The sequence below is a fragment of the Larimichthys crocea genome, chromosome XXIII (assembly GCF_000972845.2).
Source record: "Larimichthys crocea isolate SSNF chromosome XXIII, L_crocea_2.0, whole genome shotgun sequence".
NCBI lineage: Eukaryota > Metazoa > Chordata > Actinopteri > Sciaenidae > Larimichthys > Larimichthys crocea.
The window spans coordinates 14,135,809-14,162,278 of record NC_040033.1 but is presented as its reverse complement, the minus strand read 5'-3'; the positions used below and the strand labels follow the sequence as shown (position 1 = coordinate 14,162,278).

Genomic DNA, 26,470 nt, shown 5'->3' with positions numbered 1-26,470 from the left:
ATGCTGGGAAACTCTCCTGTTTAGATCATAGACCTCCCGCTTGTGATCTGCAGAGTCAGTCCAAATTTTTTCATTGAGTCATGACAAAATAACTCCTCACAGGGGTGCTGAATCAATTTATAAACACTCCTCCATCATGCATCCAGCGCTCCATCTTGCTCTCTCTCTCTCTCCATCTCTCCATCATACGTCTGCAGGTAGAGAAGACTCGACAGTGATGATGCTTTGGCAAGTGCAGGCATTCAACCAGCACCCGAAGTGTTTTCTCCCTCGCTTTCAGTCTAAACATACAGTTCTGCAACACTCCCCCTTGCTGTCCTTTGTGTCTATTTAAGCAGCCTGTATATTCTTTTCTTTTTTTAACAACCTTCATTTCCTCCCTACCTTTCCCTCTCTCTTTCCAACTGTCTTTCCCCCCCACCTTTTTTCACCACGGGGTATAAAGTAATTCCTATGGCTCTACTCACCACACTGATGAAAGTTGTGTAAGTTTGCATCTGAGTGTGCATTTCTGTGTGTGTGTGTGTGTGTGTGTGTGTGTGTGTGTGCATGCATTCTCACCTCACAATATTAATAAAGGCTGTCCTGTCAGCCAGACAGATGCTTCATTCTGAACGTGACACAAGTGAAACGCTAATCTTAGTAGAATGATGGCAGGAAGAGAAAGAGTGAATGACGGGAGAGAGAGAGAGAGCATGGTAAATTGGGGAATAGATGCAGCTCTTTGTATGAGTCATCAGAAAAAGTTGTTGGTGTTGTCTTACCTCCCTTAGTGAAGGTGTATGTGTGTTTCTGTGTGCATTGGCACAAACTGCAATAAGGAACGTGCATTCATGCGTGATTGTGTTTGCTTTTCCCCAATGTACATTCCATACCTTTTGTGTATTTTTGTGAATCGCTTCACTGGTTTTGCAGTTTTGAAATGCCATTTGTCATTGCTAAGGCCTAAATCTTGTGAAATGCAGACCTCATATTTAGGATAGATCAATATTATGGGAAAAGCTATGCCTCTGATCTGCAATGTTGCATTTAATACTGTCAGAAATAAATGTGTAAATGTGAAAAGGGGTCCTATTGGGTCCAGTTGCTATGTAGATTTGATATTTAACAGAGAAAAAATACTGAGCAAATTATTTTAGGCAATTTATGCTACAAGTCTAATGTTTTATAGCTGCCACTGAGCTGTCAAACAGCCACTGCTTTAGGTACATTGTAATTTCACCCCTACGCCATCATGGGTTTTACTTTCATGCCAGCAATCATTTTCCAAGGATGGCTAAATATGTGGAAAATAAAAGTTTTCTTACCAAATTATACCACTTCAAAGGATTCAGTCATCTGTGTCATTGAAATGTTGCTCAGTGATTATCAGGCAGCAAATAAACCCAAACCTCAGATCATCCTGATTAAAAAGGTGGAAAATGAACGATCATAGCTGTCACCCAGATTCCTTTAAGGAACGAGCCGGTGTTTTTTATAGTCTTTCATATCTTTTGTTACTGGGTAAAATGTGGGGTTACCAATGTAGAATGTCATGTTTTGATCCAGAAATTATATTTAGGACCTCCTAGGATCATAACCTGGGTACACAACCTGGTCAGCTAGCTATAGGCAGTGGAAATTGTAGATTGCTTTCAGCACCACTCTTTAATTGAAGGTACTGTGTTGTGTTGTGGGTAAATTCAGACTTTGCTGGGTGTTGAAATATCACATTATGTTCATATTCAGGTTTATATTTTACTTCTCCTACTTCTACTTTTTGCCTAAGATCACATCCTCCATCAAGGTAAAGGGTTTCTGGTATACTGAGGGTTCAGCTAGTAATGGAGTTATCCAGTCACTGACATGTATTCCTGTGGATACCCAGACTTTCCTTTCCTTCACTGAGGCAAGACGAGCAATAATTTCATTTTCTGATTCGCCCAGAAACACCTAGGCTTTATCAGGTTTCTCTGTAAAATATGGCAGATTCAGTGTTGCTTGTAAGACAAATATATAACAATATTATAATATTATAGCTCATTGCAGAAAAAATACACTATGTAGCAGGGAACTGCCTTCTTTGCACAGAAACAGTTCTTCTGGCTGTGTAGATTAAACCAGAACTGCATTTACCATTTAGAGACCAGAATTTCTGTCTTAGCGGTGTGTGCATTCTTGTCTGTGATGGTTGCCACAGCATTCATTTTCAGGTGCAGGCCAAAAGCTTTCTCTGTTCTCTGGGGTAGAAACTTTAAGAAGACTGATCTCAAATCTAATCCTCAAAGTGATTAGCTGTGGTTGTGTACAGAGCTATAGTGAAGTCTAACACTCTCATTTGTTATGGTGACAACCCTGCTGATGCCAAACTCTTCTAGTATGTCCAGACTCATGTTGCTCTTCAACCATGTCTTCTTGCCAGTGAAATGTGGATATCTAGTGGTATCTCTGCCACTCAGACTGTGGACAAAGGGCATGGCCACAACCAGTATTTTCATGGATAGGGATTATAGGAGTTTTATCCTAGTATTAGTGTCCTGCTGTGTGGATTCCAGAGCAGGAACATCCAGACCTGTTAGCACCATGCTCTTATTTTGGCAGCCCACCCTTGCTACAGACCTACACCTCATCATGACCAGAAAACATTATATTAAATATTTAACTTTTTTGTCAAAAATATGTAATTCTGGAGTGTTGTTTAGCTCAGTTGGTAGAGCAGCCGCCCCATGTACAAAGGCTCAGTCCTTGCCACCGCGGCCCAGGGTTTGAATCCGACCTGTGGCTCTTTCCTGCATGTCATTCCCCATCTCTCTCCCCACATTCCTGTCACTCTTCAGCTGTCTCTATCAAATAAAGCTCAAAAAGGCCAAAAAACTGTCAAAAAAAGAGAAATATATATATATATATAATTCTGAAAAAAGGCGCTTTAAGCAGAAAGAGACAGGTTGGTTGACATTTCAGCAGCACAACAAAAATTACACCCCAAACAGCTATTACTTTAAGGTTGCAAACAAACACACCAACCCAGTGGAAGAAGTATACAACAACAGGGGTGGGCACTAAAGCTAACTATTAAAGCAAAACAACAAAGAAATAGAAAAGACCACCAAGGCAGTGGCTCACTAGATGCAAACCAAACAAAACAAATAGAATCAACACCACTCAACTCCTCCTCACAGCAGAAACTAGAAAAATAATAGAAACTATAACGGAAAATATATTAAAATCCTACCAGCTATGCGGCAGACCCCAGGTCGGATCTCCCTCCCAACTCCATACACTCATGCTCAAAAATGCACATATATACAACATTTCTATGTTAGCACATCAAATGGCTACACATAGGCAAGACACCTTTCTGGCTCTCCTCAAATTTATTTATTTATTTTTCATTTGTTGCACACAAGGTAACTTTCCCCCTAACGAAGCATCCTCACTCCCAGTCAGCTTTCCACAGGAAACTGTGCTTGATATTCTGCTGAAATCAGACGGTGTGACAGACCCACAAGATAATTTTAGGAACTCTTACTTGTTATGGGGCTGGTATTACTTAAATTTGCACTGGCCGGTCGGTCGGGTGTTACATTGTTTCATTTCCAGCATCTAATTGACCAGGTTGTACACCAGAAAAAAAGTAAGGGTTTGCCCCCTGAATATGTTTTACTCAGTATATACAGTAGTCCACATTCATATAGCCTGTCATATTGCAAGACCCTAGCCATGTTGGAGCACCAGCATGAGATGTTGCTGTTGCACAGTGCTGTTCATTGTTCCAGACTTTTTTTCTTCATCCACATATGGTGGGTGGTTGACTGCGTTTACTCTCACTAAATCCGCTTTTGAAGTTTGAGTGCTTAAATACATATATAACTGTACCGTATATAACTGTATATAGCTATATAGCTGTTCTCAGCATACGAAAGGTCATATTCTTCAGTTGGCCATTTTTGTGAGATACTACATAAATATAATCATCAATATCACAATTATAGAAGTGTCAGTCTAATCATCCTAATCCTTATCACTGTCTCATTCACTTCTGCTGCTCCATCATCATCTGCTTTCGTGTACTCTGATGCAGCATAATCATCATTATCAATTTCATATTCATCACTGTCTAAATTATTCATTTTGTATCATGTTTTGTTGTCTTATTTATAATTTATCGCTAAGTTCTTGTTACTTTTTATGTCATCATCTCCATAGTCAGCATTGTTATCAGCATGTTCTTTGTATTGTCTTCCACAGCTTTGAGCAGTATACAATACAGTACTGCTACCACATCTCTGTGCTGTATTATTGCCCCAGTGTGAACTAATGAGAATAGCAGGTGTGTGAGCTAATCACTGGTTTATTAGTTTTTCTTTCATCTTGCGTCATCTTTCTGATTACACTATCTCTCTCTCGTGCGTGCACACACACACACACACACGTTGCACACACAGCAGTACTGAAATATGAATGCGCCCACACAAGAACTCACACAGATCCCAAGGAGAGTTTAGTCACCTCAAGGTGAAATGTAAGCTAAGTTCAAAATTACCCTGTAAAGCCGTGCAGAGGTAAATCAAAATGAATTATAGAGCCATTTTGGGTAAGATATATAAGAGCTGCACAGCATCCCGTTCTTTAGAGAAAGCTAAAGCAGACCTTGAACTTCAGAGTTTGACAAAAAAAAAAGTTTATGAAGATTATTTAAAAATTTACTGGCTACATAAATCTCAGACAATTGATTAATTTCCTGCATAGGACCACTGACAACAGGTACAGGGGACTGTCTCTGTCTGAAGTGACTGTTGCTATATTTTCTGGTCAAAAATCCAAAGGGTTCATTTAAACGTCCTTTAGAAAAACTGAATATAATGTCCCTTCATATTTGCTTAAGAGATGACGCAACAAAGAATGACACCTGTTGTTGGGAAGGGGAATAATTAAAAAGGAATTAGCTGCAGACGAGACGACAGAATTGTCTTTTGCGGATTGTATTCAGAGCAGCATTTCTCTCTGGACTTTAGCTTGCTTTGATAAAGCCACAGTGGATCCAAGATAACTTCAGGCAAGATGATTTTACAAACTTCTGTAGAGTGGAGACACTGCGTCAGCGGTATATCTGCTGGTGACTGTGTGGACCAGGACTGAGCAAGTATATTTATATGCACTTAAGTAACTGGGTTATCTCATGAATTAACCTGGTTTACTAAAGGTCATGGTAATGACATAGAATGAGGGGTTAGAAAAAAATGCATCACAATGTTCTTTACATCAGTGGCAATCATTTTAGGCATCTGTGCCCGGTGGCCAATTGTCATGATTCATCACGATCCACCATCACAGACAAATTCACAGTCAAACACTGTGACTGTGATGCGATCTCCTCGTGGCGTTCTACGGCACATCATTAAAAATAAACACAACTTACACTAACAAACATTCAGACATAAAGCAGATAGACAGTAGAAGAGTTTCAACCCAGTAACTGTGACTGAACTCTGAACAGAACCTGTCAGTCAAAGTTTTCAATGGAGTAACTCACACACACAGCATACCAAGCATGTAAAAGCCGTGTTGGTAATATAAAAATCAGGGCAAACATAGTTCAGACAGTTGTCATTTGCTAGTACACTGTACAGTGTAGAGTATATGTCCATAACACACTCACAAGAAATGCTTTCCACCTCATCTTTTATCCATCCTTTGCCTCATTTTAAAAGCTGAGAGCTTATCACCTTGGCCTCTGCCTATCCCGCTCTATAGTGTTTTAGTCCTCCTCATATACCCCTCTCTTTGACATAGTAAACCTATGCCCAAAAAGTAAGAGAGATTGGGAAAAGAGGACAAAGAGGAAGAAAAATGAAATGACAAGGCGTGTGACGAAGATATTTATATATATTTAATGGGGTGCCTCAGTGCTGAAGTGAGTTTTCCCTGAGCGTGTGTGGGAAGTTTGAAGGATTTGCAGGTGTTTGCACATGCGCATGTGTGTGTATGAGACAGAAAAATGCAGGGTGGGGGATACCGATTAAGGAAGCAGAATAGGTGTGTGTGTGTTTGCGCGTATGTGCTTCAGTATGTGTGTAAGTCATCTGTTTAATGTCAGGGCAGGTCTCTGACCTCTATAGTAAATGTCTCTGTAATATGATTCTGACAGTGGATGAATGCATTACACACGTGTGCATGCACATGTATGCACACACGCACACACACACACACACACACAGATACAGAGACAGAGTGTTAATATCCAGATTGACCTTATCAGTGTGATATTCACATAGCAGAATAATTCTGGATAATTTGTGGTTGCGTGATGCACACAGACACACAAACTGACAGTGTGTGGCACCTTCATTAGTGATGAGGCATGAAGGTGCATTTGTTGGTCATGCACACACACACATACACACACATCGTGAGCTAACTTCCTTATTAGCATCATCACAGTAAAAATAGCTCACCTTTCTTCATTCAGGGGCCAGGAGCAGACTAGATAACATGATTGCATCTCAGCTCACAAATCAAGAGACAATGGGGCAGTAATTTTTCAGAAAGCTCTCCTTAATCCACCAGTCCTATCTTCTGCTTGTGCCATGATTGGCTGAGTGTAGTGGATGGGTATTTGATTGGTCAATTTGTTCACTTGTGTTGGATCACTGCTGAAGTTAGAGTGGTTTTTGACGGTTGTGTCAGAGATTATTGCGGTGCATTCTGATGATGATTGTTCACTGATGTCAGTGCTCTCATCAATCTATGCAAAAACCAACCCCAGTATATAGAGGGCTAACACCACACACAGACACACACACTTCCTTGAGCCTTTGGTGTACTTAGTACTATTATTACAAATTATAGTTATACTGTATACCACCCTGAAAGACATGTCTTCTACATGATCAAAGGAGTTAGAGGCACATTTATCTTCTCTTTATCATGATGTATGGATTTGTATGATTGGAATGAAAACTATGTTCAACTGTATCAAATGAGCAGACCTCTTTGTGGTGATATATACTGTAGTTTTCTCCCTGCATTGGTAAAGTACAGAAGTCATTCCTAATGAGGGCAGCAGCTTGATATGTCCACTTTAAACTGCATCGTTTTAGACTGCATCTCTTTCTACAACCAAATAGTTTTTCGATTGAATAGATGTTCTGAATGAACAAGGTTATGCCTTTATTCTGGCTTTAGATACAGTAGAATACACAGCTCAATCTTAATGAGGGTGTTGTGTGATACATTGTAATGGTGTAGGTCACCTCAGCTTCTATTGGCCCGTCTAATGAATGTTTGCCTGAGTGTATGTTTCACTGGTTTATTGTTTGGCTGTGTAAACATCCAGTAATTGCACTGTGTAACGGGGGAATAGTGCCACCGTGGCTGAAAATTACCGATCAGCAAATGTGGGATAATAGCTGTGTGAATATGTGTGCATTTTTGCCTCTTTGTATATAGGCGAGTATGTTTGTGTCTTCAATGTGTGTACGATATGCAAGGTTGTGCACCTGTATGGGTATATATATGGATGTGTACTTTATTGAATGTACATGAGCACGCAGGGTTTTGCTTAACTGCTATGTGTGTATATATTCAATACACTGTATGTGCATGTGTGCACACCCTTTTCTGGGTGTGTATATAAATGAACACCTGTCTGTCAGCTTAATGCCCTATTCGATTAGGCCTCCGATTCTGTGTGTTCAGCTAATTGCAAGGACTAGTGCCGGCATTTGTGTTTTCCTGACCCTGGCAAATCGCTCCATGGCCCTGCACACTAATGTTCCCCTTCACCAGCCCCATCAATGCCATCCCCTCTCTAACATACACATTTTCTACCTTTTAATTTTCAAGTAGACACACTTATCCACAGCAAATTATTAAAAGGGCAACGGGTAGAAAAAGCCAACATTCATAAACTTCTGTAAATTGGTGCAACGTATTTGGGCAGTAGAGCATTGACACAGTGAAAGAACAGAGCAAATCCAAAAGAACACTTAAAGATTAAAAATATATATATAAACCTGTATATATAGCATATCTTCTTCCTACTGTATGTGAATTTTTCTTTGGATTTGGCACTTTTTGCATAATCACTCCTTCCACTAACTCAGGACTTAGACAAGAAGAGCACTTTTCTACTTGAAAATCACACAATTAAGAAAAAGATTTTACTGGTTTTAGAAATAGACTTTTTTATCTCATCAGAAAAATGTTGGGGATATTTTTTGATTCTCAGTGAAGAACCATAATTATTTTGCCAATCAGCTTGAGTAGCTTATTATTAATAATAAACTTCCAGAGTTATCACATTGATGAATGTAAAAGTATTTTAACTTCTGCTACTTTATTTCTTTCATAAAAAGGATGAGCAGGCTCTGTGTATTATAAGGTGCTGTATTGATAACAATCAAAAATAATATATGCATCTATCTGTGTAAATTGCTTTCTTTGAGCTTGCTAGTGACATTCTTACAGTACAGTACATTTCATCACCAGCTCTCTCCCCACTTGTCATCCGTGTCCCGTTCATGTAAGTCAGTCTCATTCAGCACCTCTCATTCTTCTCACTCCGTCTTTTGTTCACTTTTATTCAACCTCCTGAGCCCCTATTCCCAGATGGGAGATGCCACAGAGAAAGTCTATTGATTTTTTTCTTTTTTTTTTCCCGTCGTCTGTGTGTTTGCTACATGGACTTCAGGTGGAAAAACTCCAGACTCATCTTAAGAAAGAGAGAGAAGAATAGAGAGAGTGAGTGTAAAAAGAAGAAGCCACACGTGGGTTCTCATACTGAAGAGATGAAGACACTACTCTTCCTCCATTCATCATTTATTTCCTTGGTGCTATAACACACACACGTTTTGCTGCTCTCATTCATAGCCTCTCATTTTCCCGTCTCCCCTACTTTTCCATTCTGTCATCCTTCTGTGTGTGGAATTAATGCTTTCAGCTCACTTTTTTTTACTTGCACGGAGAGGTGATCTGTGATTATCTTTCCATTTGCCCACCAGTAAGTGGGGAGCAGTAGGTGAGGAGGAGGAGAGAAGGTGTGTACATTGTAGTCCACTGTTTATTTCTGGATGGGATTCCTCCCTGGCTCCATCCACCCATCTCCATTCATCTACTTGTCTGCCCAGATATTACAAGCATCACCCTCTCTCTTCCTCCACCTTTCATCGACCCCCTTTACTGTGGCATGGATTTGTGCTCTGTTCTTCCAGCTGCCACAGAGACATTTTTACCACAAGAAGACACAAGAAGAACATATGCAGAACATGCTAAAGGACGTGGAGGCAACAGAGAAAGGGCATACGAAAGATATTGCAAACAAGTTAAAGCCACTATCCATACTCATTTTGTACTGACATATCAATAATCTTGTCAGCTGATTCCCACCACCATGGCTCTAGGCAAAAAGTAGCTTTCAAGCATTTGTCAGTGAGGCACATCAACAGAGTTGGCTATTTTCCTGGATAGCATCTTAATTAAGTTGCGCTTTTAATTAAAAAGACCCGAGACTGCGCTTTGAGTCAATGTTTGTGCATCTTTACCTGCATCTTATTCTGACCGCTGTTTATTGGTGGAAATGCTGAGGTCTCTGCTTCGTATTGACTTTACCTTCGCTAATGCACTCTTACCTGAGGAAGCATGCAGCAGCAGTCTGCACAAAAACTGATGTGTGAAAACAACAGCACAGGTTGGGAGTGCTCTATAAAAAAAAGTACAATATTTACTCACATCCATACCAGGCTTACACGTGCTATAGAATTTACACATTTTTCTCATTCCCTTGGATTATTGGCATCCATATCTTTCAGACAGGAGGTATATAAAAAAGGGCTATCAGTGAGAATGAAAAGGCGAGGTATAGCAGAAAATATGTCTTAGTGAGAAAGAGGGGATGCAAATAGTGAGATATAAAGAGAAAGAGGGGAAGAGGAAAAAGGTGTGTGGACTGCTAGAATGATTTAATAGACACTATTTGAAAATGGTGCCATTTGCTCCTCTGTCAAAGTCAAAGCCTTATTCAGCTCCTCTGTAGTAACAGGAGAAAATTTGATCACCAAGGCAGTAAATTACCTAAATTGCATTTTCTGTCTTTCTGCTGTTCTCTCTGATTCTCTCTCTCTCTCTCTCCCACACTGCCCCACTCTCGCACTTTCTATCTCTCTCTCACCCCAACACACAGATGAAGATTGATGTTTAGGTCCTAATTAGCATCTGCTTTGGTATGCACACTGCCTGTCTGTCCATCCCTGACCCTCCAATCAGTTAACAGACATGACAGGTCTTGTCCAATCAGATTAAGGCCAGCGGGACAGGATTCCTGTGTGGTGCTGTCACTCCAGATGCATTGTGGGCCCCGCTGATGGATGTGATTTGGACTCGGAGACCCTAATCATGTACCCTTGAGTCAAAATTGTGTGTACAATCATGCACCATATGCGGTTGTGAAGATGGAGAATAAGATCACATAAATAAATCACTACAGTAACAATATGGGGTGATATAAATCTTTTGTTGCAAATTGTGTTACTGCTTGTTGCTTGAATTCATGTGATTTGATATCTTACTGAGCCCATAAAAAATGAGTGCCGGTTTATTTTGCAACACCTGGTAACAGCAAAAGTGTTTCAGTATTGCAGACAACAGAAATAGCACCTTGTTGCATATGCTGTTTTTTCCCATCAGTATCAGGTGTCTTGTTTATCTCTTGCCTTAAAATAAAGCAAGTATACTCAGACGTAGTTACAGATTGCAGATACATTGACTGTCTGAAAAAGTAGTATTAATAATTGGGTCAGATGTAATTAAAGTATGAAGAATTATAATTTCTTCTTTCCGGGGTGATCAAAGGTCAGGGTCAACTTCATAATTACTTTTCTGTTGCTGAAGGGCACTGGCTGCTTCTTTAAGAGAACCCGAACCTAAATCTGTTTAAGAGACAAGAAATATGAATATGTATTAGTCTGGCGACAGGTATAAATGTATAATTCATAGTGACTACATCCATGGCCATTCCACTACACGCCTTTCTGTGCACTTTGATTCCTCATGAACACGACACACTAAATTTCATAACCCAGTGGTCCTCATATTTTTAGCTTTGTCGCTATTTATCACATTCTCCATTACATAATTCATCCTTCCACACTTTGCCTCTGCCATTTAATCCATTTGAGTTCAGGGATACAGGGAACATGACAATGAATGATGCAACGGGCAAGATGTATTGCTGTCAATCAATGTCTCCAACTCCCTCCACCTTCAGCCTTCCTCTACTCTGGAGAGCAACTGGAGTTATTCACAGAAGCAAGCATTGTCAAACACAGAGCATCACTATTGTATGTGTGTGAGTGTGTATGTATCCAATCAGGGGTTTTTTTTTCTTCTTTTTTTTCAGATTGGATGAGCTTTGGTTTATTGTGTTTGTGTACATGTGTACTTTTTTATCAGTGGTCATGTTGGGATTTCAGCTGTCTCATGAGACCTGGGTATGAAAAGAGTGAGATATGAAAGAGAAGTTTTATAAGAAAGAAATCCTTTGATAATTCTTGCATTTTTGTGTGTTGTGCTCTTCTTTCACGTTTTACCTTCCTCCTGTGTGTGTGTGCGTGCGTGCGCATGTGTGTGTGCCTGCATCAAAGCCCTACCATCACACAGCAGTCTTTTCTTATGTCCCAGTTATATCACTCTGTCTCTGCCTCCACCCTCCCTCTCTCACCAACCCCCTTGCCACCTGCTTTTATTCTCAGTATGTCAGACTGCGCTGCTGCCATACCCAGTGTTTCCACTGAAAGTATTTCGCTGCATCACGCCTCCGCATGCCTCAAGAAAAGGCAAAGTAACCTGTCTAACCAGGAACATGGAGCTCTGTGCGGCAATGGTGCCACCTAATTTATTCTCATACCTACCGGGGTGTCGTATCAGGAACATGGAGCTCAGGTTTGAAAAAAGGCGAGTCAACAAATTGTTCTTTGCTGCATTTTATTACCACACAAGGCATAAAATAATAAAGTAACATAAAGAATATGGCGACATATACGGCAGCATTTTGTGTTGCAGATTCCTCAAAAGCTTTGTGGGTATTTAGTGTGTACCCTGCAGTTTTGTTGGCACTGCCTCTTTGATCAGCTCTCCCTTTCGTGGGCTATATCCCCTTCTGTGTGCATCCCGCTGCTTCACGTCATCGGCTTGTGCATCTACCGGGTCTATAGCTCTCATTAGCACCTGCACTGACATGACTGGCATCTCATCTGAAGGTTGTTTTCCTCTTTCTCGATCCCTCTTTTTTATACATTTCCATCTTCCAACAGCTCCCTCTTGCCCGTTGTATACACAGTTGCCTTCAAATACTTTGGTTTTTCCCCCTAGCTCCCCTTCCTGATTCTTATTCTCTCTCTGTGTCTCGCTCCGTCTCACTCTGTCTCTTTCCCTACCAGGGCTTTTTAATTAATGGCGAGCCATGATGCTTATCTTATCAGCAGATCACTCTGCTTTCTATTAACTACACTGACAGAGCTGGGAGGCTGCAGGGAATGGATGACACACACACACACACACACACTCTAACACAGTCATGCACATTAACACATTGTCAGATACATACGTACAGACACAGATGCAAAAACTCACACACACACACACACAGACTGACAGACACAAACTCACACAGGGACAAACAGGCACAGAGGCAATTGTGTCCACATAAACACACATCATGATCCTATCTTAATCTTGCCGTACACTCACACACGCACACATACACACTAACAAACAAACTGCCCTGATGATATCTGGCTGTGTGATTTAAAGAGTGTTGTTTGAGGGTGTCTCCTCCTAAATCCCCTAAATGCCTTGGGAATCCCTCCCTTTTCCTCCCTCTCTCTATCTCTCTTCTACCTCCCTCCTTCAGTCCTGCTTTATGGCTGAATGAACACTTATCATTCGGCAGATAAAGAGCCGTCCATGCTGGAGCTTGCTTTATCTTTGAGAGCCATGTTTACTCCCCGTGAATGCTCCCGCTTTTCACAGATGTTTCATAGAACGCATTCGACGCTTGATCCGACAAAGATGAGAGCGTGGTGTCGAGGCTTCATTTTCGGCTGCAAAAACTTCAGACACACATACACACAATCATGTACCCCATCAATTTTAACTCTCTAGGCAGGTCAATTGTCCCATATTTGCCATATTTTCATGTTTGGGGAGGCTGAGCTATGAGGCAAAATAAATCAGCGTTTTTCACAATAGCTTGATAGGGATTACAGTGAGCCTATATTTTGGCACAGAACAGTGAGTATGAAGGCAGAAACAACAAAATCAATCCTCAAAACACCACAATCGATGGGAGCTGCAAAATTTCAACATAGGTTTTCTTCAGATCTCATTGAGAGTTGACAGTTTTCTGAAAGCATTGAGAAGAAACAGAGAGAGGCGAAGGGAAGCAACAGAAAAACTGTTCACACAGTTGTTATTGGAGAAAATATTACAGTAGATTGTGGAGACACACACTCGTGCATGCGTGTGCACAGGCGCCCACACTTTCTCCCAAACTCATAATTTTCTCATCTGGGGGACTGTAGCAAAACAATTATCAGCAGGGGATAATACAATAAAGGAGACCATTTCCTGGGTATTACCGAGGGACAAAACATTTATTTCGCTTTGTCCAGTGTGCTTACAGGACTGTAAACCCCTAATGGCAGAAAGTATAGAACATAAGTCACACCACTCACGCTGCAGACAGTATGGAGGCAGTAGTAATGCTGCACTGTGCATTTCTTCAAACTTTTAAGCTATTCCTAAGTTTATTCCAAACTTTTTAAGGGCTTGTGTCAATTCATGTTTCTACTAAAATAGGGTTGTTCCGATATCGATACAAGTATCGTAAGTAAGGCCTCCGATACAGTCTTAAATGTTAGTTTGGGTATTGGCGACCACAGAAGTCTATGCCAGTCTCACTCTTTGCTTAAAACTTCCCAATCTATAGAAACAAAGGCAGTGTGTACTGGCCAGTCAGAGTTAGGTGGGTCATGTGCACTGGCACTGGGCACTAGAGCAGCGAAGAAGAGTTTATTTTTGGTAGTCTGTCTGAGCTAGCTAGATGTGAGTAATTTGACTGTTGAACTGGATAATAAGAGACATTTCTATGGCATTCATTCTCTGCATGTATTTGGTTATGTTTTACAAAGCCAGGTCATACAAAAGTAATGTCAATCATACAGGGTTAGTTGTTAAGTTAAGCTATTAAAAAATAATATATGTTATTGTGACTTACTTGTATTGGCCCCTGTACTTGGTATTGACAGATAAGAAAAGTTCTGGTGTCAGACCGGTGGCATTGGGATATTTATCAGGATTTTTATTTGTATAAACTTTAATTGCTTATTATCTTGCAGTGCTTACATTTTGTTACATCAAGATATTTTAGATGGCTTTAGCTTCAGTTCAACATGGTGATCTCTATGATTCACATTTTTGTCAAACACTTTGGTCCTTAACATTCATCTCTGTAGTTTTTTCGGGTGTTTCATTGCATTGCACTTGTATTTCACATAAAAGCACATGGCAGCTACCTTTTTCAAATACAGTTATAAAGCTTTTATAAATTCACCATATATTGAATCATTGGGCCTTAGAGAATTGAAAGATTTTCAAAGAATCACTGTAGTGATCTTCAAGGAAAGCCCAACCCCTCTTGAGGTATTTGCAAATGCAGTTTGAGCCAGATTTTCCATACTTATTTGTAGAAGTGTTCGTGGAACCTACTGGCCTCATCGTCGCACACTGTCACCGTCTCCTGTGTTTGGGATGAGTGGAAATGACAATGTTTTGACAAATTGGGCATTCATTGTATGATTTGCATTGTTTCTGTCCCACTGTGTTGCTTAAGTTGTAAAGCTTTGACATTTAAATCTCTCTGTTATTCATACTCTGTCTTTTTATCTGTCTTTCTTTCTCTGTGTATACCGCGTAACAATGTAAGTCAGTGTGTGAATACGTGTAGCTCTGGCTATGCTGGGAAGAGAGTCTCTGTTTTTGTTGGATTTCTTTCAGGTAATCTCCTGTGGTCCAGCAAGATGCTTTGTTCAGGTGATGCAGGAATCAAAGTATCTCTGACTGTCTGTCTCTTTGCAGAGAGTTTGGGTGGAGAGATCCAGAGCTTCCAGAGGTGATCCAGATGTTACAGCACCAGTTCCCATCAGTGCAGTCCAACGCTGCAGCATACCTACAGCATCTCTGCTTTGGAGACAACAAGATCAAAGCTGAGGTTTGTATCTGCATGCATACATTTGTGTTTCCACTAATGTTAGTATGAGATTACAATCAGGGCTGTGAAAAGGGAATGACTGTAACTTGGATGATGAAATCCATAAAAAATGTATGCATTAGGAGTATAAAGTGGTATAAGTGAACACTGTCTTATGAGATGCAGTTAAAAAGCTCTGCTTACTTTGTATTTTCCTGCAGTTGCATTCAGGAAATGCAATCACACTGATGTTCTGTATGATCTTCTGCAATCTCCATCCCTAAGCTGTACCTTCTATTGGGTTGTAACGATTGTGGCAATAAAGTTCAATTAGTCCCTAAGTCACGGGTTTGTCTCTCAAAAGCAATTTCGGAGGGAAGCCGCTTTGGAACTCTCCAATAAACCCTTTATTAAGGCTGGCAACACATGCAGATGCACTCACATCTAAAACCCACAGAAACACAAAGTCTATCCTTTTTTTTACTTTCTTCAAATACACCTCAACACACACACACACATACACACACACCCCTCCTCCAACCTATATTATTCTCAGAATCAATTTACCAGTATATGCAAGCACTGACATTTTTTTTTTCTTTAAGAAATTAATTTCAGTAGAGTCAGTCAATAGCTGCTACAGCAGCCTCATTGAAAAGTGATCCCACACTGCTCAAATGCTCATTCACACGCATAAAAGAACACAAGCAAAGAGGGGGGGAAAAAAAACAAAACAGAAAAATGAATATTAACAATCAGAAAATGCAGGCAATTAAACAATGTAAACAGAGAGACACAGCTAATTTTCATTCACTCCGACCCACTTAGCCGCCTACACACACAAAGAAAGACACACACACACACACACATAAGCAAATACAAAAATGCATTCACACTTGCATACATACAAAAACATCACACTCCCACTGCCTCATCCACGCAGCTCTGAAAGAAACCTAAGTGTTCATGTCTTTTTATAATGGGTGTAATTATTGCCTGAATGGAGGTGTCCAACAATGGAGAAAATAGCAACAGGGTATTGACAGTGGATGCTTTGGCCTGCCTTCATCAGTCTGTTTGATTGTCTTGCTCAGGGCCCCAGGCACCGCTAAACACTATTTACACAAATTAAATCTGGAAGAAGTATCAACAGACCAACATTGATGCTTTGCATCACATCAAATAAAGCCAGGCATACACACACATATATCTACGTGCACACTCTACCACACATGCATATAATGACAAAATGTAACATGTAAATCCCTATATGAAGCAGGATATTGTGAAATTCATAGTTTTGATGTCCTTTTTTCTGGATTAAAGTAGTGCTTCTGTTCAGCTGAGCGTTTACTATTCTTGTCACACTTCCGAGTTGAAAACAATTCCTTATTACTTATTTCTGAAGAGCTTTGAAACTCAACAGCACCTTTTATCGCATTACGTTTGATCACCCTAAGAGGCCGTAACACAGATGGGTGTATGTATGCCGTCACATTAATGATTGAGCACAACTCAGAAAATCTTGACTCTTGCTGACGTATTTTTTTTTTCAGAACTTCTTTATATCTCACAGTATCCGCTGAATTTCAGTCAAAGGAAATTCAAAAGAAAGTTTTTTTTCAAGTTTTCAAAAAAAATATGCATTTCATGGCCTTCAAAAGAGATTCTGTGAATAGTAGTTGGTTTTACTATTGATGTTCCTTCAGCTTGTGTGCTAATGTCATAAAAAAAATGTTCCCTTTGTTCAGTGAACCTCTCAAGGTTGTGACAGAGCTTTATTATTTGTATTATTTTAAAAGAAGTTTCAGAGTTGAAGAGTTCTGTTTGTTCTGTGACAAAGGTTTCAAACCATATGTGTATCATTAAGGTGGTATCAATATAACTTTAATCACATAAAGGATGTTACTCTCGTTGATAGCAGCAGCCAAATACATAATGTTTTATTAACTCTGAAAGGTATGGATGAAGACCAGTAGGACCAATAAATTAGCCCCAATCAAATCCATGTAATACAGACTTTGCTTAACTTTGCTTAACTCTTTTTCTCAGTGACCTGCTCTTTGGCTGTTATTTTCTTTCTCTGATAATTCAGATATAATTCTTTCTTCTCCTTATCCACGTATCAACTTCTCAGTTGTGGCTCTCCCTGTTAGCAATAATTTAATATAGACATTGATTAAGACTACAAAAGAAAGCAAAAATTAAGAACACTTTCATTCTGTGAATTGATTCTTTTTAAAGTTTAGATGATTGTTTATTTAACATAAAGTTCATACTATCTTGACTTCCTTGATGGTTTTGTCAGGAGGCTATGTTATCTTTGCATAATGCCAGTATTATTCAAAGAAGTAAAGAGCAATACCAGAGAGGGGCATAGATATGGTTCAAAATGTTCATTTTATGGTTATAGATACAGTTATTTTTGTAAAGCCTCCCTTGCAGCCGCAGAGCAGTCGTTATTTCTTCACAGAAAAATGGCAGGATTTTGATGCATGTAGTGCTCCCTGTCACTGTAATATTTCACATACAACATCCCCATTGTGAGTATTGTTTTAAAATTGTTCATTTTTACATATCACATGTTATAAAAGTAGTGCTTGGTAAGAGTTCAGCTGTGTGTGTTTGTGTGCCATTATGGTAAAATCTGTAAGCTCGCCTGTTGAAATAACCTTCGACAGCTTTACTTGAATATGCATTTTTTTTTGGCAAATAACATGATAGCTTTTTTTCACCCAGTGATTCATAACAAAGCAGATGTCTTAGAAGATTATGTAATAAAGTGAGAGTTTATGCATTTTCTTAGTTTTTTCATTTGCAGAGGTGATGTTTTCTTAAAGCACAAAGAGATCCTCTATGTCCGCAAATGTTTTTTTTTCCTTCTAGAGGTCACATGTCATAGTTTTGTCCTGCAACGCCACTGCCCCTTCTTGTTTTAGTATCACAGCTGTGTCTTGAATAGTCGAGACTATTGAGAATAGCTTGACTCGTGTAGGAAGCAACACAGCTTTTGATGTTTTTTCATATACAGTATATGCATTATTCATTCTTTGATGTGTTTTATTCCAGAACAAGAACTTCAATTTAAATAATGTGACATCTCCTCTTGAAAAATAATTACCACGAAATCAAATCAAATGGTAATTTTGAAAACTGAGACAGGTCATTTCATTTTTTTTTTAAATTATTATTATTTTTAATGATTTTTTGGGATATTGAATATTCATTTAAAGATTTTTCATTCTTCAAGTTGGATATCTTCAGGCTATGATTTCCTATGATTTTAGAGCTGTTAAAAGGCTTACTTAAAGCCCTCTTAGCAGTTCAATAAAAGAAATGTATTACTTTAATAACGTACCAATAAAAGCCAATATCACACGAATAAATATTTTTTTAATAATCTAATGAAAAAGGAATTCCTGAATGTTATTGGTTCTTGAAATTAAATAAAATGAGATTTTAACTTGACATGCAGGTAAGACCATCTCACTTAACATGCATTATGAATGTGGATGGCATCCATTTGTTATGAGCGCTGATCTTTTCTCATATTTTCAGTCAGACAGGCACAGATGGCAGGGGATACACTGAGCAGCTAAATACAGCCACAAACATGGCTGCTATTTGTCGCTAAAGAGATACTCTGCAGGGCCAAAAAGAGGGGGAGATACATGAACAGAGACAGACGAGAGGGAGAGAGAAACCATGTGAAGGAGAGAAAAAAGTAAACGATAATATTACTCTCTGTTATCTTGTTATCAGGTAACAGGAATGCAGACTGTGGTGTTAGTGGAGAAAGATGATTGAACAGCATTTTTTCCCTGGATTGTGTTTGTGTGTGCAATTTACCTGCTTAATCAAAGGTGTGTGCTTTTGTGAGAGAGTGCATGTGTCCGATCAGATGTTCAGTAAGCAGAGAGAGAAATCATGTAGTACTCTTTGTGGGGACATAAATCTGTTTGCCCAGTCACATTGTGACTTTTTTTACTATTACTTTTGTAAATGCAAGTCCCCGTAAAGGAAGTGAATGTAAGTCAAATGCAATATCCTCTAAAGTGATGGAAACACTGTATGCGTGTGTGCATTTGTGTGTGTGTGTGTGTGTTTGTCTGGCAGGGCAGATGGAGGTCTGGCCTCAGCTCAGATTACAGTTGACCACAGAGGCAGCTTGGCAAATTCATCTTCAGCATCATTTATTGCAGCTTCTAGACATGTGCACACATACTGCACCTACAAACACACACACCACATACTTAAATGTACATGTACACACACACAGTACAAGCCCACTGACATGTCAGCTCATGCATCCCCTTTAGGTACACCAAAACACAAGCACACACACACACTGTGTCAGACTAAACTTCAGTCACATCAGTAATTCATTTTGGGTAGCAGCCTTGTCGATATCCATTTATCCAACAGACCGGTTGACGGGAGAGGAACGTGCCCCCTGACTCTGTGTCATCACTCCCCTCTTCCCCCCTCCTCTCTCTTTCTTACACATATCCATTTTGTTTAGCTCACGCCTTACATAAATCACTGTATGCCTCTTACACTTTATTTTTAATATTAATAATTATTCCACAAGGAAAAAAAAGCTTCTTCCATCAATGATGGGGGTTTTTTGACACTAAAGCAAAAATTGTTGGTAATCCCTTTCCTCAGGGTTTTTCCCCTATCCTCCAGGTAACCTTTAAAGAATGTGCCTAGTTTGTTCTCTTTGGTTCAGTGATCTAGAGAGCTGAGGGTCTGCGGATCGTTTGTAAATTACTAATCTAGCGATTTCCCCTGCAGCATTTCCTCTAGAAATCACTCTAGAATCTGGTATCAAATAGCTAGAAATACCTTTTGAAAAATGTCTACATCTGTGTCAGTGGTCATACGTTAATATGACGACAACAACTGTCAACAACACCCACAGTATACACTTACACATTGCAATTATTAAACACCTTTTCCAGATCCCCTCTTTGTTTAAAAATTGTATTTTTTAAGGGATGTTTTCACAGTTACTGCTGCAAAATTAGCTACGTCCCCTTCTCAGAATAATGTTAGGTAGACATAGGTTAATGCCAGTTCTGGCCCAGTTTTGAACACTCCTAAGGGGGATGTTAGCCTAGGGCCAAGAACTCAATTAGCCGAAGGTTCGAAGGCTCTAAAATGTAGTTAGCCTTAGGCTAAGTGTCAAGTACAAAAACAACAGCCATTGCATGTGTGTATACCTGCCTCAGTGTGTGCTGGCATAAAAAGTTGAAAAGGTGCGACACATCTTCACTCTGCCTCCTCACTCAACATGCATGCAGTAAACCGTCTTCAGTGTGCTGCTGATTAGTGTCAACGAACCGTACGTGACTCATACGCACTTGTTAGGTTTCATATGCCACCATTCCAGGTATGTGTCACCCATGTATCCCACTGCAAGCTTTTATGCCGGCAGCACCTCTGATTCCCACAAGCACTGCTGTCACCGCTGCTAACTGTTACCACGGTAATGCTGTCGCTATGGGTTACCAATAGCCGTGGCCGCCACGGAACTGCGGGAGACAAAGACAAATCAATCTGTGCTTCTAATCTTCTTTACATGGAATAGAGGAATAGGCGCAGAGGTATTGGCAAGCCTCGTAGGTAGCTCAGAGGCAATACAAAGTAATAGCACCATGGCTATTATGGAATAACAGATTAACTGTGACACAAGCATAAAAAGGAGATGGGAGAGGAGCAGCGATCAGTACGGGAGAATGGAAAGGGAGCAGAGGGAGGAGGGGAGCAGAGGTGAGAACTGGAGGGCATAGGAGGGGCAGCAGATCAGGTCGAGAAAATTGTGTGGCCAGTGGTGCAAGGTTAGTTTGCCATTCATTGCATCCCTTAATCCAATTTAATTGAATAGATAAGCAAAGTCATTTTGCTCGATAAACTCCTGCTGTGTCATCAAACACCTCCATCCTCTCGCTGCCCTCCATCACTTACTTACACTTTCTTTCACTCCTTTCACACTCATTCTACCTCCACATTTATTATTCGTATGTTTTCACACTTTCACACTTAATTTAACTAAATTCTGACGTTTTTTTTTTTTTCTTGGTCTCCTCATGCCAGATGTGTGAGGTTTTCACAGGAGACAAAAGATTATGTGCCAGACATAATCAGCAGGAAAGGCTTGGAAGTCTATTTATTGTGCTGAGTCTGTCAACGTGGCTATATGGTAAACTCCACCCATCTGGTGCTTGAAACACACAGTGAGAATTAGTGCCAGCATTTAATGTCCCAGGTCTGGGGGAGAAGATGCAGAAAAATAAAAGAGGGTTTCAAGAAGCCTGATTACGCAGTTAACTGTGAAAAACTTTTTCCCGTGTTATCTGGCTGAGTAACTCTGCCAGTTGCAGTGCTCTAGAGATTAAATAAGAGTGGGAGCTTGAAAGACAGGTACTCTCTTGCTTGCTCGCACTCTCTCTCTCTCACACACACACACACTTGTTGCTCTATCCATGTTCCAACTACTCTCCTGGTGATCATGGCAGCCTGTTTCTGGTGATTAGTATTAAACCCCTGTCGACTGGGCTAAACATGGGTTGCTTTAAGCTCTTTGGCCCCCTAAGGCCAATGAAGGTCCCTGCAGTGGAGATGCGATATGGGAGGGTTTAAAAAGCACCAGCTTGGGGAGAAGACAATGTGTTGCTCCATGGGGGAAAGGCATAATGTGTAACACCAGAGTGCCCCCATTGCTATCCCTACTGTGCTAACAATCCTGTTCGCCTTGTCTTCTCACAGAATCTTGATATTATCGTAAATCTATACTGATTGGTTTGGTTTGTTTCCCTCTCTCTTTGTACACATACATACTGAGCAATAGCGAGGCCACCAGTAAAATACCATACATAGAATTATTCTTTGCCTTCTTGACAACCTTCTTGACTTTCCTCCATATTCTCCAGTATCTGCTCTTGTACGCATTTGGCAAAAACACAAGTAACAGTAAGATCAGATTTAACAGCCTTTTGTATTTTTAATCTGTAGCATTAAGTTTAGAACCTGCTTGTCATACTCAATTGTCATTTTTCCACTTAATTCATTCATATTTAAATAACAGAGCAAATCTTGTAGGTGGTGATTCTGAAGGTGGCTTTTAAGTTCCCTACCATACTATTGGTAACCTTTTATAGAAAGCCTTTCAAGTCCACAGTGTATCATTATCCTCAATTTCATGTTAAAAAGTCAAATTGAAATATATGTTATATTGAGAGGATAAAATAGTGCTATAGAAGGTACAAAGATGTGTTTAGTAGACATTTATGTTTATGTTTTTCATCCATCCATTCATTATCTGTAACCGTTTATCCTCATCAGGGTCACAGGGGGGCTGGAGCCTATCCCAGCTGACACTGGGCGCCAGCTCATCACATGGCTCACATTTTTATATTTATATTATATAGCTTTATAATTCATGGTTTATGTATGCTTCAATTTATTGTCTTGATCTTGGTATAAAACTGTGATTTTCAAATGAATACTAAAACTAATACTTATATATATATAATAAGCATTCTGAATCTGTCAGTGCATTATATATTTTTATTTATATGTTTTTATACATAAGTTTATACTTTCCACCCTGAATGTGTTATAAATCATACATTTACATTTGAACTATTAGTCATGTTATATAAAGCAATTGAACTAGTCTGTTTTAGGAAGATTTGTGCTTCCAACCTATTTTGCTTCACAGATAGCAGAAGCTAAATATTTTAGTAGTAAAGGGGTTAGTACACTGTAGTGTGCATGTTCATATGAGGCGAAGTGAAACAGTCAATAGAAAAAGACACATGTAGGCAGGATGGACACACAAAGACGGACAGACACACATACAGGTGCAGACATAAGGTATATTAAAATTTAGGGAGAAACAGAAAAATAAAAGAAAAATGTTTTTAAAAGCAGGATGATACTGTAGTACAGCTACAGGAACTGCATCGCAGAACAGGCGGAAAAAATACTGTAGTTTTGTAAGATTATTAGCAAAGCTTGAGTCACAGCTCTTTTCCTGTCCCTCATCAGTTTAATTAAGTGTCATTTTGTAAAAGTACAGTCATTAGCTGTGTCATAGTATGTCTAATTAATACACACTGGGTTATTAATCTGATGGACGAGACTGACAGATACTATAGGCCACACACACGCCCATACTGTACACACATCCCAAAGTAACTACCTTCATATACAACATATTCATTTTAATCAAAGGACAGTAGAATAATAGAGACTGCGCATTTTTGAGTGTGCATCCATTTGAGTTGGTGGAGTCTCACTTATTAATGATTAGATTTTGATTGGATTTTTCTTTACTTTAATTTATATAAGTAGAAAATGCATTTTTCATTTGAAACGGTTTCTTTGGTCCTCAGATCCGCAGGCAGGGAGGCATCCAGCTTCTGGTCGACCTACTGGACCACAGGATGAGTGAGGTTCACCGTAGCGCCTGCGGAGCCCTGAGGAACCTGGTGTACGGCAAGGCCAATGATGAGAACAAAGTGGCTCTGAAAAACTGCGGGGGCATTCCTGCCTTGGTTCGCCTGCTGAGGAAGACCGGAGATGTGGAAATCAGAGAGCTGGTCACAGGTACAGTACCTGTGACAAACCTGCACCTCACCTCACTGTAGCTGCACTTATTTTCCCGGCATGGCTCTGCCTTTTGGCCTCGGGAAAGGTTATAATAGTGTGTGTGGATAGAATTTGATATGTAGGTCACACCTACACCAAATCTGGTTAATTTGATGTACCTCTGCAAAACATACCAGAACATAAACTGTGTGACTAATTATTCTTCATCACTTTTAAATAATCTAGATAATCAATACATTTAATACTCTGGTACCAGCTATCACTCATACATACTAACACATATACACATACAGGAGGGATGCACACATTCCTAGATACAAACACGCACTTTTACATACACATAGCTGCAGTGTATTCTATGCTTATTTGGCCTTGGCGGTGCTGGTAGTTTTATTTTTTCAATGGGCTGATTTTACTTAATTGAGAATGTATACTTTTAACTCAAAGACTGTTCCTTAGAAAAGATCTCTTTTCACTCTGCAGAAACCAAGGCTGTTCATCTTGTACTGCTTCACATGCCAATACTATTTGATATTCAATCAGAGTTCTCCTCAACAGATTGATAGGAGAATATGAATGCAGAAAAAGCAGCAAGGCAGTCAAAAACTTTTTTATTTTTTAAAACATAACTTCTTTTTAGAAGTGTTTTGCTACGTGTCCCTCACATTTTTCAAATGGTTGTAAGTTGTTATTCAGTATTAGTTTATCTCTGTTTTTCTGCGTGGGCACATGCATGCAATCACAGAAATGTCTCCTTCAGCAAGTGTAGTGTTTTACTTTTTATCACTGGTCAGTCTTGTTTTCACCTTGAGGGCACAGGCAGTACAAGTTAGCCAGTGTATTGGAGACATATGCACGCAGCAGAGCACACACCCACACACACAAACTTCAAGTGCACATGCATATATACTCAGATGTGCAGTACACATTGTAGAGATACACACAAATATATTTGCAGGCAAAAGACGTATGGATTAAATTTCACCACCCACCTAAGCATACGGACATTACATGAGCTGATATAATTTGATCTCCATTCCTCCTGAAATTGTTTGCAATATGCCTCCCACAAAAAATTTAATATTCTTCCAGAGGCCCTTTTGTGCTGCAGCAAACATGAACATATGCAGCGTGTCCCTCTCTGCTAAACACAGACACACAGGTTCTCACACTCACAGGCAATAATGATAAACCACTGTGTGTGCATGTGTGTACGTGTATGTGTGTGAATTGTGTTTAGGCATAAGTGTCAAGATTCAGTTTATAAAAGAGTTTGTGATACTAATGAAATTCTGTAAGCAAGCTGTCACGTACATGACAAAGACACACACTGTTGGCAGACAGGCTAAAATAAGAGTTCGGTAAAATCTAAATGGATTGAGTGCTGACAGACTCCCACTACTATGTACCAGTGAGCAGTTCTCCCTGGCATTCCATGACAGAACACAAGAGAGTCAATCCTTGCCTCTTTTCTCATTTCTCCTTTCTCCTCCACCAGTGTTCTCATGGTCCCCCCTCTCCTCTTAACACCTTTCTTGTCTCTCCTTTGTCCATATGCTGGCTGGCCTTCGATGTGATGGTTGTGTATCTGCACTTGTATCACCAGTGTTTCTCTCTCTTCGCTCAGACAAAAGCCCTCTTTTTTTTTTTTTTGCACCAGGTTAGCTCTGAGATAAGAGACACATGTTCGCGCTCCTACAACAGTATTGGACATTTCACACAAAACCACACATATCACATGTGCAAGTACATACACCAAATACTAAGATAAAGTCAGCGGGCCACCCCTCATGTTCAATTTGACCTCTGATCCCATTGTTCCTCAGCAGAAAGCGAAGCTCATCCTCAAGTACACACATGCACATGTACGCTCGAACATCCATCCCTAGATGCTTCCCAATAGGTCACTCGCTCTCCGGGGAGAAAGGGACCTCGCTGATCACAACAGGGACAGCCAGCAAGCCAACGAAGAGTTTTGTTCCTCCATTCAGAGACCCCTCGCATACTGATAACAGCCCGGGAGAGAGGGAAGGAGGTGTTAAATTTTCACAACCTTTTCACTGTTAATGACATCATTGTCACTAGTTGGATGGAGGTAGGAAATACAGCTTAAAAGGGAAGGACAATAAGAGTCAGCAGGTGAATGGAAAAGGAAGAAATGTCGAGCAGAAACCAAAAACACTTCAGACCAGCTATTGGCATTGAACATGGTGAAATACAACTAGATAAAAGAGAGTAAGGAAAAGAGGGAAATAATGTGTAACAGTGAAGGATGATTGACAAAATGTGGGGGAAAGAAGAATATAGAGAAGGAAAATGATGTGGATCAAGTGGTAAGATTACTATAATCCAACAATGGATGCTATTCTACCAAATCATTTCCACCTTCTTCTGTGCACTCCTGCTGCTCGATATAAAACTGTGTTTTTAGTCCAGATAAAGAAGCAAGAATGTGCACCAATCAGAATTCACAGAAAGCACATTAATGTTGATGCTAAGCTTTACATGTCAGGGATGACAGTCACCAGACTTTGCCTATAGGGACATTCTGGCACCCTGTCACAACGGTGCTGCAAAGACTATTAAAAACACAGCTTGTGTGTATCCGTATGTGGTCTGTAAGCAGAT

General features: G+C 39.9%; 1 protein-coding gene across 2 annotated transcripts in view; it reads left to right on the top strand.

The window, feature by feature from the left end:
• ctnnd2a (catenin (cadherin-associated protein), delta 2a) overlaps window positions 1-26,470 on the top strand; it is a 249,046-nt gene that overhangs the window by 163,033 nt on the left and 59,543 nt on the right. For both annotated transcript variants that reach the window (XM_027274434.1, XM_027274435.1), the window contains exons 13-14: window positions 15,112-15,244; window positions 23,626-23,839. In XM_027274434.1, the coding sequence (XP_027130235.1) occupies window positions 15,112-15,244; window positions 23,626-23,839 (347 nt within the window). The remainder of the gene's footprint in view (window positions 1-15,111; window positions 15,245-23,625; window positions 23,840-26,470) is intronic.